The 14,234-nt window shown below is 41.2% G+C and overlaps 1 protein-coding gene across 1 annotated transcript; it reads left to right on the top strand.

The window, feature by feature from the left end:
- The first annotated feature begins 1,206 nt into the window (after positions 1-1,206).
- Positions 1,207-13,927, top strand: LOC117300211 (adhesion G-protein coupled receptor G6-like). The gene is made up of 14 exons (XM_033783939.1): positions 1,207-1,562; positions 3,973-4,280; positions 4,860-5,116; positions 6,212-6,420; positions 6,803-7,056; positions 8,299-8,380; positions 8,848-8,978; positions 9,604-9,642; positions 9,867-9,967; positions 10,542-10,804; positions 11,265-11,346; positions 11,856-11,977; positions 12,881-13,029; positions 13,640-13,927. The coding sequence occupies exons 1-14, from the start codon at positions 1,268-1,270 to the stop codon at positions 13,925-13,927; spliced, it is 2,580 nt and encodes an 859-aa protein (XP_033639830.1). The 5' UTR covers positions 1,207-1,267.
- Positions 13,928-14,234: the final 307 nt, after the last annotated feature.

Raw genomic sequence — 14,234 nt, 5'->3', positions numbered from 1 at the left:
GCGGCGTTTTTTTTTTCCCAGGACGAACGTGGGTAATTATCCGCACACGTTCGTCCTGGGAAAAAAAATGCCACACACAGGGGTCGACCCAGGGAAGCTAAACGAACGCACCCACAATCATCCCGATCTGACCGGAAAGCCTGTGGGTGTTTACTGATAAATAATAATCAAAGTATTATTTTATTGTTTCGGGGAAGGTTTTAAGCAAATGAAGATAATATTAAGTGTAGCTAAAAAAAGACATTTAATCCCAACCTTGCTGCGAAGTAGTAGGCGATAAACGGGAATTATGATAAAATTAATCCTTTAAGCAAACGCACCGAGTCCATGGGATGGCATGGGAGGTTAAGCACCACAAACCGCGATTAGAAGCTTTTCTAAAAAAGTTTTTAATAGTTGAAGCTCGCATCCCGTATACGTTGTAGCATCATAACCAGTACGCGCCACTTACACATAGAACTGTACTCGAACGTCAAATGGTATCGCCATTTTCGTAAAGTCCACTCTATAGCGCACTAAAATCGACGCATCTGGTTTTGGTCAAGAAGTTGAAAGCGAAAAGCCTGACTAAAACTCATACTTCAGGATCATATTGTATGGAATCTGATCAACTTTCGTCTTCGTGTGGAATACAATATTAGTTCGGGAGTCTGTGGTGAGGCGAGCACTGGTGAACGGTTAGCAGCGTTTGTCATCTACTAACGCCACAACGTACACCCCTTATGTGATTTGTTTGTTATGGGATACCTCCAAGTTCTTCGAGAGAGTCAAACGCACTCCTGGTGAAATTTGCAGTGGACGCGCTTCCAAAAAAAAAAAACCTTGTATCATTACGGAAGACAAAATTGAGCTTGAGCATCATGTGTAACAGTGAAACTCACAATTGGAACTTTAACTAAACTTCTCTTCCCTTCATCGTGAGTCGAAATTCAAGCGACTGAGCCAAATAGTTGGCGTATGTTAACGTGGAAGTAACTCTACTGTACTTAATTGTGCACTGATGAGGATTGACTATAAACACAGCAAGACTTCGAGAACTGGAGTAGTTTGAAACGCATTGCGTTCTGCTTTGTTAGGAAGGTGAACAACAACAAGTCTGATATTCTGTTCTTTTCTGCCTATTAGAGACCGTTAGTCATTATCTTAAATACGTACACATTTATTTTCTTCGTCTGGAGACCGTGGTACCGTAGTCATCTTCAATAGTCACAACGATAATCTATTTCGAGAAGTAAACCCGCTGGAGTTTATAACAAACGAGTTCAACATGCCTGGAATTTTTCAAATAGCTTCAGTCCTGACGCTATTGTTTGCAACATGTACCGTGTCTTCGAGCTCGCAGTCTGCCGTCGAAGTGGCTCAAATCTCCCCGGAAAACCAGACACTGGTCCCGGTACTAGACCACCTGAGACATAACGACATCAGTGATATCTTGGCCGGGTTGAATATCTCATTCCCCTTACCGTGGAACACCAGCGTGGAGCTGCCGACCATCGCACCCGCGGAGGACATTGCGAAGGTCCGAGGAGAGAACGAAGGGTTACCCATTGTGTGCCGGAAAGGTAAGGAAGACAAAACATCTTCTTCGTGTTTTTTTTTTTCAATCTCAAGTTGGACAATTTTTCGTATCCTGCCACCACTTTTCATTTGTTATGAAATAAAATAATATCTAATTACCTAAATGACATTATTCCTTTTTTTCACGCAAAATGGGTGGACAAGATTTGGCAGGATACGGAAAGTTTTCCCTGCTCGTATCGAGTTTATCATTGAAGTGGAAAACAGATCTGTAGCTGTAGCCACAGCCACCTTTCACAGTGTTATTCGCCGGGTCATTTGCCACATCACAAAACGAAAATGGCAGCCGCCTCCAAAATTCACGTCAACAGCGCAAAATGTTAAATTCAAAAATACATGAAAAAATACTCTGAAGTCTCACAGCTTTTTACAGTAAAAGGAAAATTATTCATTGACCCTTGAACTTAATCCTCTGCTCAATTTAAAATGGGGAGTCTCTTTGTGCCAAAGTCAAAACACCGTCCCGTGCACATACACGAGTGTAAACGTACGAGCACCAATCTAGTCTTGGTGCAAGACGTTTCTCGTTTCCTTTTCACGCACACCGCGGCCAATTCACCGACAGCGCGCGCGCCGACTCACCTGACTTTAGTTCACTCACCGCCCCGGTTTCTCCGGGGCGGTGAGTGGACTATAAAGTCAGGTGAGTCGGTGCGCGCGCTGTCGGTGAATTGGCCGCGGTGTGCGTGAAAAGGAAACGAGAAACGTCTTGCACCAAGACTAGCACCAATCTTGACAAATGTCCCTACACCTCTCAGCAAATAGGACAAGGGCCCAATGTCATCAAAAAAACAAGTTTGACATTTAAAAAAAGCAGGTCACAGTTAGACAAATTGTTTACACTGAAACTTTTTTGGGAGCTCTCAATTTAAACTATCTAGAATATTCTACATATAAAATTTGAAGGGTTCGACGCCCTGTTTTCTCCTTATCCAGTTTGAACGCACCCTTATCTAAACGCTTGATCTGATCTTTTCAATAATCCCTATTAATTATTGACCGGATTAATTCGCAATATTGTTTGTTTTTGTCACTAAATCGCAAAGCGCGGGGGAATGCTTTGGGGCGGAGAGAGGGGCTTTGTTTATGATAAGGGTGACATCATGCTGTTCAACCAATCCGTTATTATAAAAGTAAATTGTGGTGTTTTTTTTTGTTTTGGAACGAGGCCAAATTGTTACGCCATGGCCTTCACATGCCTTGTCTTCGGTTTAACATTCCCCTACTTCAATGATTGTAAGAAACGGACAACAAGATTTAGGAGCAAAGACAAATTCACTAGAGTGGGATTTGAACCAACTACCTCTGAATAAAATTAAATTATAAAAGAAAATCGTTTTGTTTTGTTTAACGAGGCCAAATTGTTACGCCACTGTCTTCACATTCCTTGGCAAGATTTATTGATTTGGGGTTGAACAAAGACAAAATTACTAGAGTGGGATTTGAACCACCTATTAAAGCAAATTATAAAGGTAAATTGTGTTTTTGAAAGGTGGCCAAACTGTTTCGCGAGGCCAAATTGTTCACATTTCTTGTAACAAACATCTACGTACTTCCATGATAAGAAACGGATAACAAGATTTGGCAGTTTGGGGAAATGACCAGAGAGAGACTTGAACCAACTACCTTCGGATTAAAGTGCCGGCACTCTATATACCAGCAGAGCGATATAGCCCTATGTTGGCTATTTTTGTTAATATCTCTGTTCGGGATGCCAGGCAGAAGCCATACAAATGTTTAAAGGCAGTGGACACTATTGGTAATTACTCAAAATAATTATTAACATAAAACCTTTCTTGGTATTCGAGTAATGGGGAGAGGAGAGGTTGACGGTATAAAACATTGTGAGAAACGGCTCCCTCTGAAGTGCCATAGTTTTTGAGAAAGAAGTAATTTTCCACGAATTTGATTTCGAGATCTCAGTTTTAGAACTTGAGGTCTCGAAATCAACCATCTAAATCACACAACTTCGTGTGGAAAGGGTTATTTTTCTTTCATTGTTATCTCGCAATTTCGATGACCGATTGAGCTCAGATTTTCACAGGTTTGTTATTTTATGCGTATGTTGAGATACACCACCTGTGAAGGCTAGTCTTTGACAATTACCAATAGTGTCCACTGCCTTTAAAGGAAACGTTGCCTCGGCTCGGGCGAGTTGGTCAATGAAAAGCGTGTGAAACCGTTTGTTAAAAAATTCATATGGTTATAAAGATGTTTTAAAAGTAGAATATGATGATCCACACAAAATACGCGTCGAACTTGCATGGTTTTCCTTATACGTTGTAAACTAACAACGCACAACAATTAATTGTAGGGTAAAATGTTGGACTCCACAAATTTACCGACCGTGTCTTGTGTATGCTCTAGTTATACAACCCATATTTTCTCTCCTAGATGTTTGCTTCGAATCCACGACCTCTGACCTCAAAGGAAACTTCACATGGAACAACACCTTGGCAGGAGACTACGATTTTGCGGTGTGTCCAAATGGCGTCCGGCGAAGGTACAACGGGAGCGACGTCCGGCTAGCCTTCCGCTCGTGCCACCCCCCGCTGGAGTGCAGGCACCTACTGCCCAAGCCGAGGTTCTCATGCAGTGAGTTGTCGTATTGGGGTGATACCAACACCACGTTGTGTCGATGGGATTCGGACATTACGAATGAATTGGATGACATTCTGTTGGATCTGCTGGATGAGCTTAGGGTAAGATTTCAGATTTGTTTTACGAACCTCGTCTTTTCACCCAAGTCACCAGACATCATCACTCGGTGATAAATCTTACTCGGGCTGTTTTATGAGTATTAAACGGTTTCACGTGTCTACGACGAAGTGTGCAAATGTAAATTTATTACATAAAATTATTATTAAATGCAAGTTAAGCCAACAGTAACCATTTTCCTGTCAAGTGCTGCCTATCTAACATGGGCAAAACGGAAATGCTACCATCAATTTCTGTTTTTTTTTTTTTTTTTTAGTTGGCTAACTCATGTGTTTAATGCTACTTACGAAGTGTGGACCCGAGAACAGTGCCCTTTACGGTCTTGAAGAATAGGATTTTCAGAACAAAGTGCAAAGAACAACATTTAGAATGCCCACACAGTGGCTGCAGCAGAGGCTGTGCATACACTGGTTTGAACGGTGTTCTTGTTTTGGGTGATTGTAGTATTATCATATACTACCATAAATAGGTATAAAATGATAGGTTAAAGTGTTCTTGAGCTTTCAGTGCCATTTTATTGAGTGCTGGTTCTCCTAATTGACTAAAATCCTTTGGTGTGATAGGCTGATGATAGAGTAGTCAACGTGACGTCACTAATCGCCCTGCTTCATCGGACCAATGAGCTTCTCTCCAATACGGACCAGCTGACCCAGGAGGACGTCACACATACCGCCTCCATCATTGACCTCTGCATCACTTCCGGTGTCGATGACGTATATCAGTTGAAGAGTGACGTAGGAGAGGAGCTCGTTGCAATGGCCGATAACATTCTGAAGATTGACGATGTGGTTTTGGAGAATGTACAGGGCGCCACCTACAGGTAAGTTGTTTAAACAGACATTCACTAGACTGGTGCCTTGTCTGTGTACACAAGGATAAAGGTAAACAGACATTGGTATAAGCACCAAATTGTTTCATTCGATATACATACATGCAATGACGCATACAGACTGATAATGATACCACTACACACCTGTTTGGGTATCTGCTCATTGTCGGCACCTTTTATTGAAACCAAGGACAACAAACAAGGACAACAAAATTACTCCATTAGGGGAATTCTAAAGACTGGGATGTTTCACAAATTTGTGTACGAAGTCTATGTGAAACTTAATAACTGCAGTGACAAAGGAAAGAACAAAATAATGCTCCACAATGAGGCCTTTTTGAGAACGTGTGCGTGTATTGGTGTCTACTGTACTCACACAGTAATATACCAATTAAAAATGGCAGGTAACATACCAGGGCCCAATTTCATAGAGCTGCTAAGCACGAAAATTTGCTTAGCATGAAACTTCTTCCTTTGTAAAAACAGGATAACCAACCGAACATTCATTTTGTTGCATTGCCTAGTTACTGGTATTCAGATGTATGCTTATCTTGAAAATCACGTAGAAATTTGTTTGGGAACTTTTTATCAAGGCAAACATTTCATGCTAAGCAAATTTTTGTGCTTAGCAGCTCTATGAAATTGGACCCAGGTTAGGCCGTGTCCGAATGGTGACTACAGCTATATAGCTACAGCTGGATTGTTGCGTCATCCTGCGTTGTATTAACAGTCGTAGCCATAGCTGTATAGCCGCCTCTCAGAAATGACCTAACATGCCGGTATTTGGCTTCTCGCGAGCCTCGAAGTGTGAAGTTAGATGTTTGAGCATCCGGAATTCTATGATCTGATTTTCGAGTTAGTTTAAAAGGGTCTTGGTGTCGCAGTCTATAATCCATGCAAGTTTCGTGCGTATTTTGAAAATTGGGTCCCGTTAAAAGTGCCCGAGTTTGTTTCCTTCACGCACTAAATAAATGCATGTTGGGACCAAAGTGGTCCCCCAAAAAATTTCAAAAACGCGCGAGACTTGCACGGTCTATTGTGAACTTTTATTTGGAGCTCCTCCTCTTTTCGTTGTCACGACAACAGTATTGCAGGTAGTCTCCAGATCTACGCCGCCAACGTCAAACTGCCAGTCATAAGCAGACGTGTGGAGCACACTTACTCCAATATAATGATCGACATCAAGGAGCCGTCTCGCGACGTCATCCAACTGCCGCTTGAATTTAGTTTCTTCAGGCCTGAATCCCAGGCCGAGACGGTGGCGACGATCAGGTTCCCGTACTACTTGCTAAGTGGTGAGTCTATCTTTAACACAGATCTCCTCATGATGAGGTTCGGCTCAATGTCGACCTTTTATCCAAGAAAATTATAAGTGAACAAGTTACATTGGTGGGCAAGCTGGTGGGCAAATGGTGTTACCTTAAACCTCTCTATTGCCCTATTCGAATCCACGGTTTCGGCTTCAGGCTCCATTCTCACGTTTGAAGTCCTGAGCGCGTAAGCAAAGCACGCGAAATATTGTAAAATCAACCGCGGGGCCAAGCTAGCCGGAGCCGAATCTCGATCCGAAAAAGGGGGCTTATTTTATACTTCCACCATACGAAGTTAAAAATTTGAAAGGATTTATTATCCTTCTTGGTATTAAAGACATCAAATAATACCTTTCGTCATTTCTAGGTCTACTTCGAGATCCAGACAGCAAAGGCACAGACCCAATCCAACCAATGAACGTCCCCGTACCAGTTGTCAGAACCACTGCCACGGTGTACTACACCAACAAGTTCTTCATGGGGGACCTGACTAGCAGAATACCTCTCGAGGACACCGTACTTCTGTACGCAAAGGCATACAAAGACGGGGTGGAAGTCAAGCAGGTGGAAGAGCCATTCTTGATAACGTTCTACCACACTCACCACACTCACGACAATGAGGTACTAGTTAGTTCCTTTTTCAAACTGAATAAATGATTACCGGGATGTGAATGGGGGACCTTTAGGACGCTAGGTGGCAGCAAACTCACCAGGTAAATCTATCGTTCTTGGTACCATTAGAACCTTATAGAAATGTGTGCTGTATAAAACCGCCTGGAGTAGCTTAACGAACCCAGTTTTACGTACAGTTTACATACGGTACACTGCAAAAACTGGGGGTGTTAAATTGACTCTTCCTGGTATCTTTAGGTGACAACACAAACATGGTGTTATTTATCCCCATTGCTATATCGTTGGTCAAATTAACACCGTGTCGGTGTTGTCACATATAGATACCAAGAGAATCCAGTTTTTGCAGTGTAATTTGCGCATATTCAGAACAATGGAAATTTACCTGGTAAGTCTGCTGCCAATCAGCGTTTCAAATGTCCCCCATTGGCGGGATGAAAAGTTGGCTCTCAAAAGTAAATTTTCGAAAGCATAAGAAGTAACCGTTACCAGTTAACCTGCGGGTGCAACCATGTATACATCTCTTTTGGGAGGAGTGTTGGTTTTGAAAGGAGCCAGTGTGGTATCGACGTTTCGAACAGTACTGAAGTGCTCGTCTTCAACAGCATGCGAACAAGAGCATTGAATACTGCTCAAATTGTCCACACCACGCCGGCTCCTTTTACAACCGACACTCCTAAGAAAGAGATTCACACAATGGTCGTACCACCAAGTTTGATATTTATAGTTGGGCCTACTTCTTATGTTCCGCTCATGCAACGTTTCAAACATGGTCAACATCTTTCCAAAAGTACTTTTAAATGCAGTGGACACTATTGGTAATTGTCAAAGACGAGCCTTCATTATAGTTGGTGTATCTCAACATACGCATAAAATAACAAACCAGCTGTGAAAATTTGAGCTCAATCGGTCATCGAAGTTGCGAGATAATAATGAAAGAAGAAAAAAAAACTTGCCACACGAAGTTGTGTGCGTCTAGATGGTTGACTTCGAGACCTCAAGTTCTAAATCTGAGGTCTCGAAATCAAATTCGTGGAAAATTACTTCTTTCTCGAAAACTATGGCACTTCAGAGGGAGCCGTTTCTCACAATGTTTCATACCATCAACCTCTCCCCACTACTCGTCACCAAGAAAGGTTTTATGCCAATCATTTTTTGAGTAATTACCAATAGTGTCCACTGCCTTTAATTGAAATGTTTTTGTTTTGTTTTTCCTTTGAATTTTGTTCGCAGTCAACATGGGATGACTTGCAATGTGGTGCTGCCCGTCTGTCTAGAAACGAATCCAAGGGCTTCCTTGGTGGTTTCCGTACAGGTTAGTCTAACAGCCTTTTTTTGTTTTCTCTTTTTATTCTGAAAAATTGTTCTGATAGTAAAGTTTCTCAGGTTCAAATTTTGGGTGACAAAACTGATATTTCCATAACCACATTACTTGAAGAGAAATGATTCTCAAATTGCCATATATTATCGAAAGCTGCTTTACGTCTAACTTCAGTTCTATCATTCTGGGGAATCAGTGTCAAACGTTGACCTCCTCTTTAACATCAAGAACAATATTATAATGGATTTAAAATAATACATTACATTTTATTTAAAGTTTTATTTAATTTTTTATTCATAATAATACTAATAATAAACCGTTCTTATAAAGCGCATTACACACGGAGTTCCAATGCGATGTACAAAGAGAATCATTTTAAAGTCTGAGAAGTCTGACAATTACCATTAGTGTCCAGTGTGTCAGAAGTCTGAGAATCATTTCACTTTCATGTCCCATTACAGTGGATTTAGAGTGGGATTCTTCAGCCTGCACCCTGAATTACACCGACTCAAAGCAAACGGATTGTATCTGCAAAGTCCTGGATCTTCTGGGTCTGATTGTGGATATTATACCAACACCAGTTCCACCACAGGTAAAATTGCTTAAAATTTGCATGTTCATTGTGTAGTTTACAGCTTTACTGTGGCTCGCCATCTTGTTTTGTCAAGTCTAGAGGGGTACGTTTTGGCGGTCGTAATAACTGTTTCTGTCATTGGCCAGTAATTAGCCAATGGTCAATTCAACTGAAAAATAAATTGGGTCTTGCACAACATCATTATTAAAGGCAGTGGACACTATTGGTAATCACTCAAAATGTATATTAGCATAAAACCTTACTTAGTAACGAGTAATGGGAAGTGGTTGGTAGTATAAAACATTGTGAGAAACGGCTCCCTCTGAACTGCATAGTTTTCGAGAAGGAAGTAATTTTCACGAATTTGATTTCGAGACCTCAGAATTAGATTTTGAGGTCTCGAAATCAATCATCTGAAGGCACACAACTTCGTTGGACAAGGGTGTTTTATCTTTCATAGTTATCTCGCAACTTCGACGACCAATTGAGCTCAAATTTTCACAGGATTGTTTTTTTAAGCATATGTTGAGATACACCAAGTGGGAAGACTGGTCTTTGACAATTACCATAAGTGTACAGTGTCTTTTACATCAACTAGTTTCATTTTTAAAGTGAAACATGTTGTTTTCTGTTTTTGTTACAGACAACTCAGGAGGTTCCAAAAGATATATTTGAATTTCTGGTAAGTTTTATTGTTCGTCAAAGATTTTGCAGTTTATAAGTATTTCTCAATGATTAAAACAATGTATTGTATCGATTATCGATTAAATGTTTGACGTTGCAGCAGTGAACACAAATACAATGTTGCACAGATCTGTTGCTTATTATAAATGCCCGTTTCTTTGGACGGTTTTTAGTACTTCTGAATGATTATGACGGTTATAAGTATAATTTTATTTTTTACAGAGTTTTCCCTATTACATGACGTTGGCTGCTCTCTGTTATATTGGGTACTACATGTCCCTCGCCAGCCTTGTTCTCGTCCTAATGACGTATACTGTGTTCCCGTAAGTAACCTCGATCCCTAATTGAGGAAGAAGTATGATCACCACTTTTGCTTTCTGTAGCGTTAGCTATATCTAAGATGAACAACTTTGGCTGTGGCTGGGTTTGTGAACTTGCAGTTGGCAAAAGTTTTTTAATGCCATTAAATAAGGCGCCTGGTGGTGCTGTTTGATGATGCGATGCAAGCAATTCCTTGAAGGAAATGAAAATACATTGACCTATAGCTGTGTATTAAGCAAGTTGGCAACTTGCGAATTAAAGCCGTTTACAATCCCCAAAACACACGTGCGAATACAGGCTGCCATACTAAAAAACAGTCCATTGGGTTGTGCTGTATTTGGACTATAAATGGCGTCCGTCAGTTATCACGTGACACAAGAAAAGTAGTCTCTCTCCATGTGACCACACTCTTAATGCAAATTTCTACAATGATCTTGCCCTAAACCTCAGTAGAAATCATTGGCAAGATCTGTTAAAGGACAAAATAGCGTCACAATTCCCAAGCCGGTAATATAGGGCGCCATTATGAGTCTGTCCAACATTTTATACACTCCTCTTCTCTTGTTCTAAACACAGCAAAGTCCGTAGAGGCAGACCCACCCTGATCTTAATCAACATGTGCGTGTCCATCATACTCCTCATCATCATTCTGTTAGCGTCGACACTCTTCTCCAACACCACCATAGGGTGCCGCATCGCCAACAGCCTACGGCTCTACTTCATCTTGGTGTCGTTGATGTGGAACGGTGTGGAGGCGGTGCACATGTATATCGCTCTGATTAGGGTGTTCGGTACACACACCAGGCACTTTGTGCTGAAGTGTAGCGTCGTGGCCTGGGGTAAGACTACTTTGCTTTCGAACATTTTTGCAGTCAGGCTGACCCAGGAAACGAGTTTAAAAAAAAAAAATTGAATTTTAACTCGGATTCTGTGGTAATTAAAAACAAAATCTGGGTTATTTCCAGGTCCATTCAGTTTTTCTTATCCAGGAATTGTTAGAGTGTAGTTAAACTTATATCAGACATAGTGTGGATGCGTTATTCTCTAAGTAGATAGGTAATAAGCAGGTTCACATCAGCTCATTAAGAATACTTGTTATTTAACAGAAACTGTGCAATTTAGTTATTTCATCATTCCAATGCCGGGGCAAAAGGATGATTGAAACTACTGTAACACATTGCTGTATTTTGGTTGTGAATAAGTAGACACGTAACCTATTATGTACTTCAAATTCTTTACTTTTTGAACAATCTAAATTTATCTGTCATATTTTGCATTGTCGATGTTCACAAAGTTTAGGTTTACCATCACTTCTGATCGGGTTACCGCTGGCCTTCAACTTTGAGATATACGACGGCACCTACAAGGACTGCGAATTTGTGTAAGTGTTGAACCAATGGCAGTTGATGAGAGCAAACTGATCGTAACCTGTTGCGGTTACACAAAGCTTCTTTTCAAAGCCACCACAAAAGTTGTTCATGCATATATTGTACATACTTACAAAAACAGGCATTGTTGGTGATTTTAGGCAGGAACTGTTAATTCTTGTGGGATAGTTTAACATTGTTGGGTGCAGCCCAATATGTTTTTAATAGGAAATAATATTAGAGAAAAATTACCATAGACAACACAGGGAAAGCCCACAATGTCGTGACCTTTAACAAGTTTTTATACCCAGCTGGAAATGTTTTAAAATCTTCTGATGATTTTTACCAATTATTTATGTTTTACCTTATTAAATTTTAGGTCAGTTATCGAAGAAGGCTTTCTGTTTTGTATTCCTCACTCCAATTATCAAATTCTACCGCACAGACAAGATGTTGCGTCCAACTGGACAAGTTTTGAAAACCTGTTGATGATTTTTACCAAGTATTTATATTTTACCTTTAGGTGCCAGTTATCGAAGCAGGCATTTTGTTTTGTTTTCCTCACTCCGATGATAGCGATCGTTGTGTGTAACAGCGTAGTCTTCGTTATGGTCCTCTGGATTATCTGCAAGATGTCTGCGAGAGGTAGGTCTAGTACGGAGAGGGGGCCCGGGGAAGAGTAAAGAGTATGCGCCACCGGGGGGGGGGGGGGGGGTGGCACGTGACTTTAATGAGCTCGAGCATACACTCTATAAAGACTCGCGGGTCAAAACATTTCCAGGTTCAGGGTCCCCGTGGTTCTGATCCATCTCTTGGTCAACCTTGCCCATTTCTAAACCACGCTGACCCGGGAACATTTTGAAAATCGTTTTTTTTTTTTACTCAGATTAGTTTGGACGTGGTTTCGGGTCTGCCTGGTCCAGGTTTGGGTCTGCCCCTTTGCGACCCCGTTTACGGGTAAAATCTGACCCGAGAGGTATTATAACGTAAACGAAGCAGTCCTACAACCATGTCCTTACATCGTATGCCTACATTTCGCATTGGCACTACATCAGCAGTCATCAGTAAAAAGGAGTAGGCCTACATTAGTTTTCAATAGTTTTAAATTAACTAGTTTAACCAATATAAGATCTTCCGAATTTGGTCGCAAAGATCATTTAATTTCGGAAAAGCACAACAGCAAGAGGCTGGTCTAAACATGAAATATCATCAGTTGTATTATCTGTTATCAACTGAATAATTATTGTGAAACAGGTGTAGTGGTATATTTCATCATCACCCCTGTTCGAATCCCGGGGGCACGTGGATTATGCTTGTAGTACATTTAAATTCCGTCTGTTTTCACTGGAATAATTATGTGGTGTTATATTTCATATATATCTAACTGACACATCCTTCCTTATCTTATCTTCATTAAGTGTTTGGGTAGTAGTAGGCAAATAGTGGGTTAATTTGATTTTCTGTGTGCCTCTGTCTTCCCTCCCACAATGATCAATGAATATGATCTGAAATTACTTGATAATTTTCTGTCGTCTCCGTTTATTCCAGACGAGATGCGACCTCTGTTGACCCAGCTGATTGGTGCTGTAGCGTTGCTGGTCCTGCTTGGCATCAGCTGGGGTTTCGGTGCCTCAGCAGCCATTACGTACACTGAGCCGGAATCAGACAGCGTGTCGGTCTGGTACTTCATTTTACAGGTGGGTTCAAGAAGTGTTTACGTAGAAAGGCACCAAGCCGAGCAGTAATAGCACTAGGCTCAAGCACCGGTGTTTCTGATCAGCAGAGTGTGGGTTCGAGTCCCGGTCGTGATACTTGAGCAAAATACGTTCATTATCGCTTCTTCCTCCAGATGGGACGTGAGGCCGTTGGTCATGTTATTAGTGTTGTGTGGTGCAATGCACCTAAACAATGACACTACAGTTAGTATAGCGAGAAGTAGGGGACTGTTTGAACGGCGTTTCTGGCAGCAGTGGCTCATGAATCTAGAACCGAACTGCTGAACACAATGTTTTACATGAATGGGTTTTATAATAATTTAAAAATCTGTCTGGCCACAGCATTTATGAATGGATGCCAACTTTCAGTAATCAGAGAAACGATGCATACATGAAACGTTCCTTAGATTGAAATGCTTGTGGGTGAAATGTTATCCCCTTCTCATCCACATGCTTCGAAGGGAAGCCATTTTTCAATCGTTTTTGGAGTAATTGCCAAACTATGACCCAACTTCTAATGTAGAAACAAACTTTGATGGTTATTGGATGTTAATTGTAAGAATTTAATGATTTGTGATATATCCTTCTCCAGATGCTATTCGTTCTGAGTGTGGCTTTCCAGGGTTTCTTCATCTTCATCTTCCACTGCGTCCGCTACCAGGACATCCGCAAACAGTGGGCCCAGACGCTCCGTTCCTGTTGCCGAATGTGCCCCTGCCCGACCTGCTGCCAGAAAACCAAAGACGTCGACGGCCATCTCGTCCTTCCTACGGCCACGCCAATGACGACACCAATGACGTCACCACTGTCGACGCCGCGACCGTCGAATGCCGGTATTGAGTTGATCACCACAAATCATGATGAGGATACCCACTTATGACCACCAGAGGGCGGTGTGTAATAAGTTCAAAGTTCAAATGGAAATAAACTCAACTAATGGGCGATTTTTGAGACGCTAGGTGGCAGCAGTTTGTTGTTCTCATGCTCAGAACTACATAAACAATGGAGATTTACCTGGTAAGTCTGCTTCCATCGAGCATTTCAAAGTCTCCCATGGAGTGTTCCGATGTATTCAAAAAATTCAACAAGTATAGGGTTTCTTCCCATTTTTGGGTGGTATTTTTTGTTTAAATAACAGAAAAAAATACAAATACTGAAAATGACACTTCAAAAACCGGAGTGTTAAA

The sequence above is a fragment of the Asterias rubens genome, chromosome 15 (genome assembly GCF_902459465.1).
Source record: "Asterias rubens chromosome 15, eAstRub1.3, whole genome shotgun sequence".
Lineage (NCBI taxonomy): Eukaryota > Metazoa > Echinodermata > Asteroidea > Forcipulatida > Asteriidae > Asterias > Asterias rubens.
This window is presented reverse-complemented; position numbering and strand designations above follow the sequence as displayed.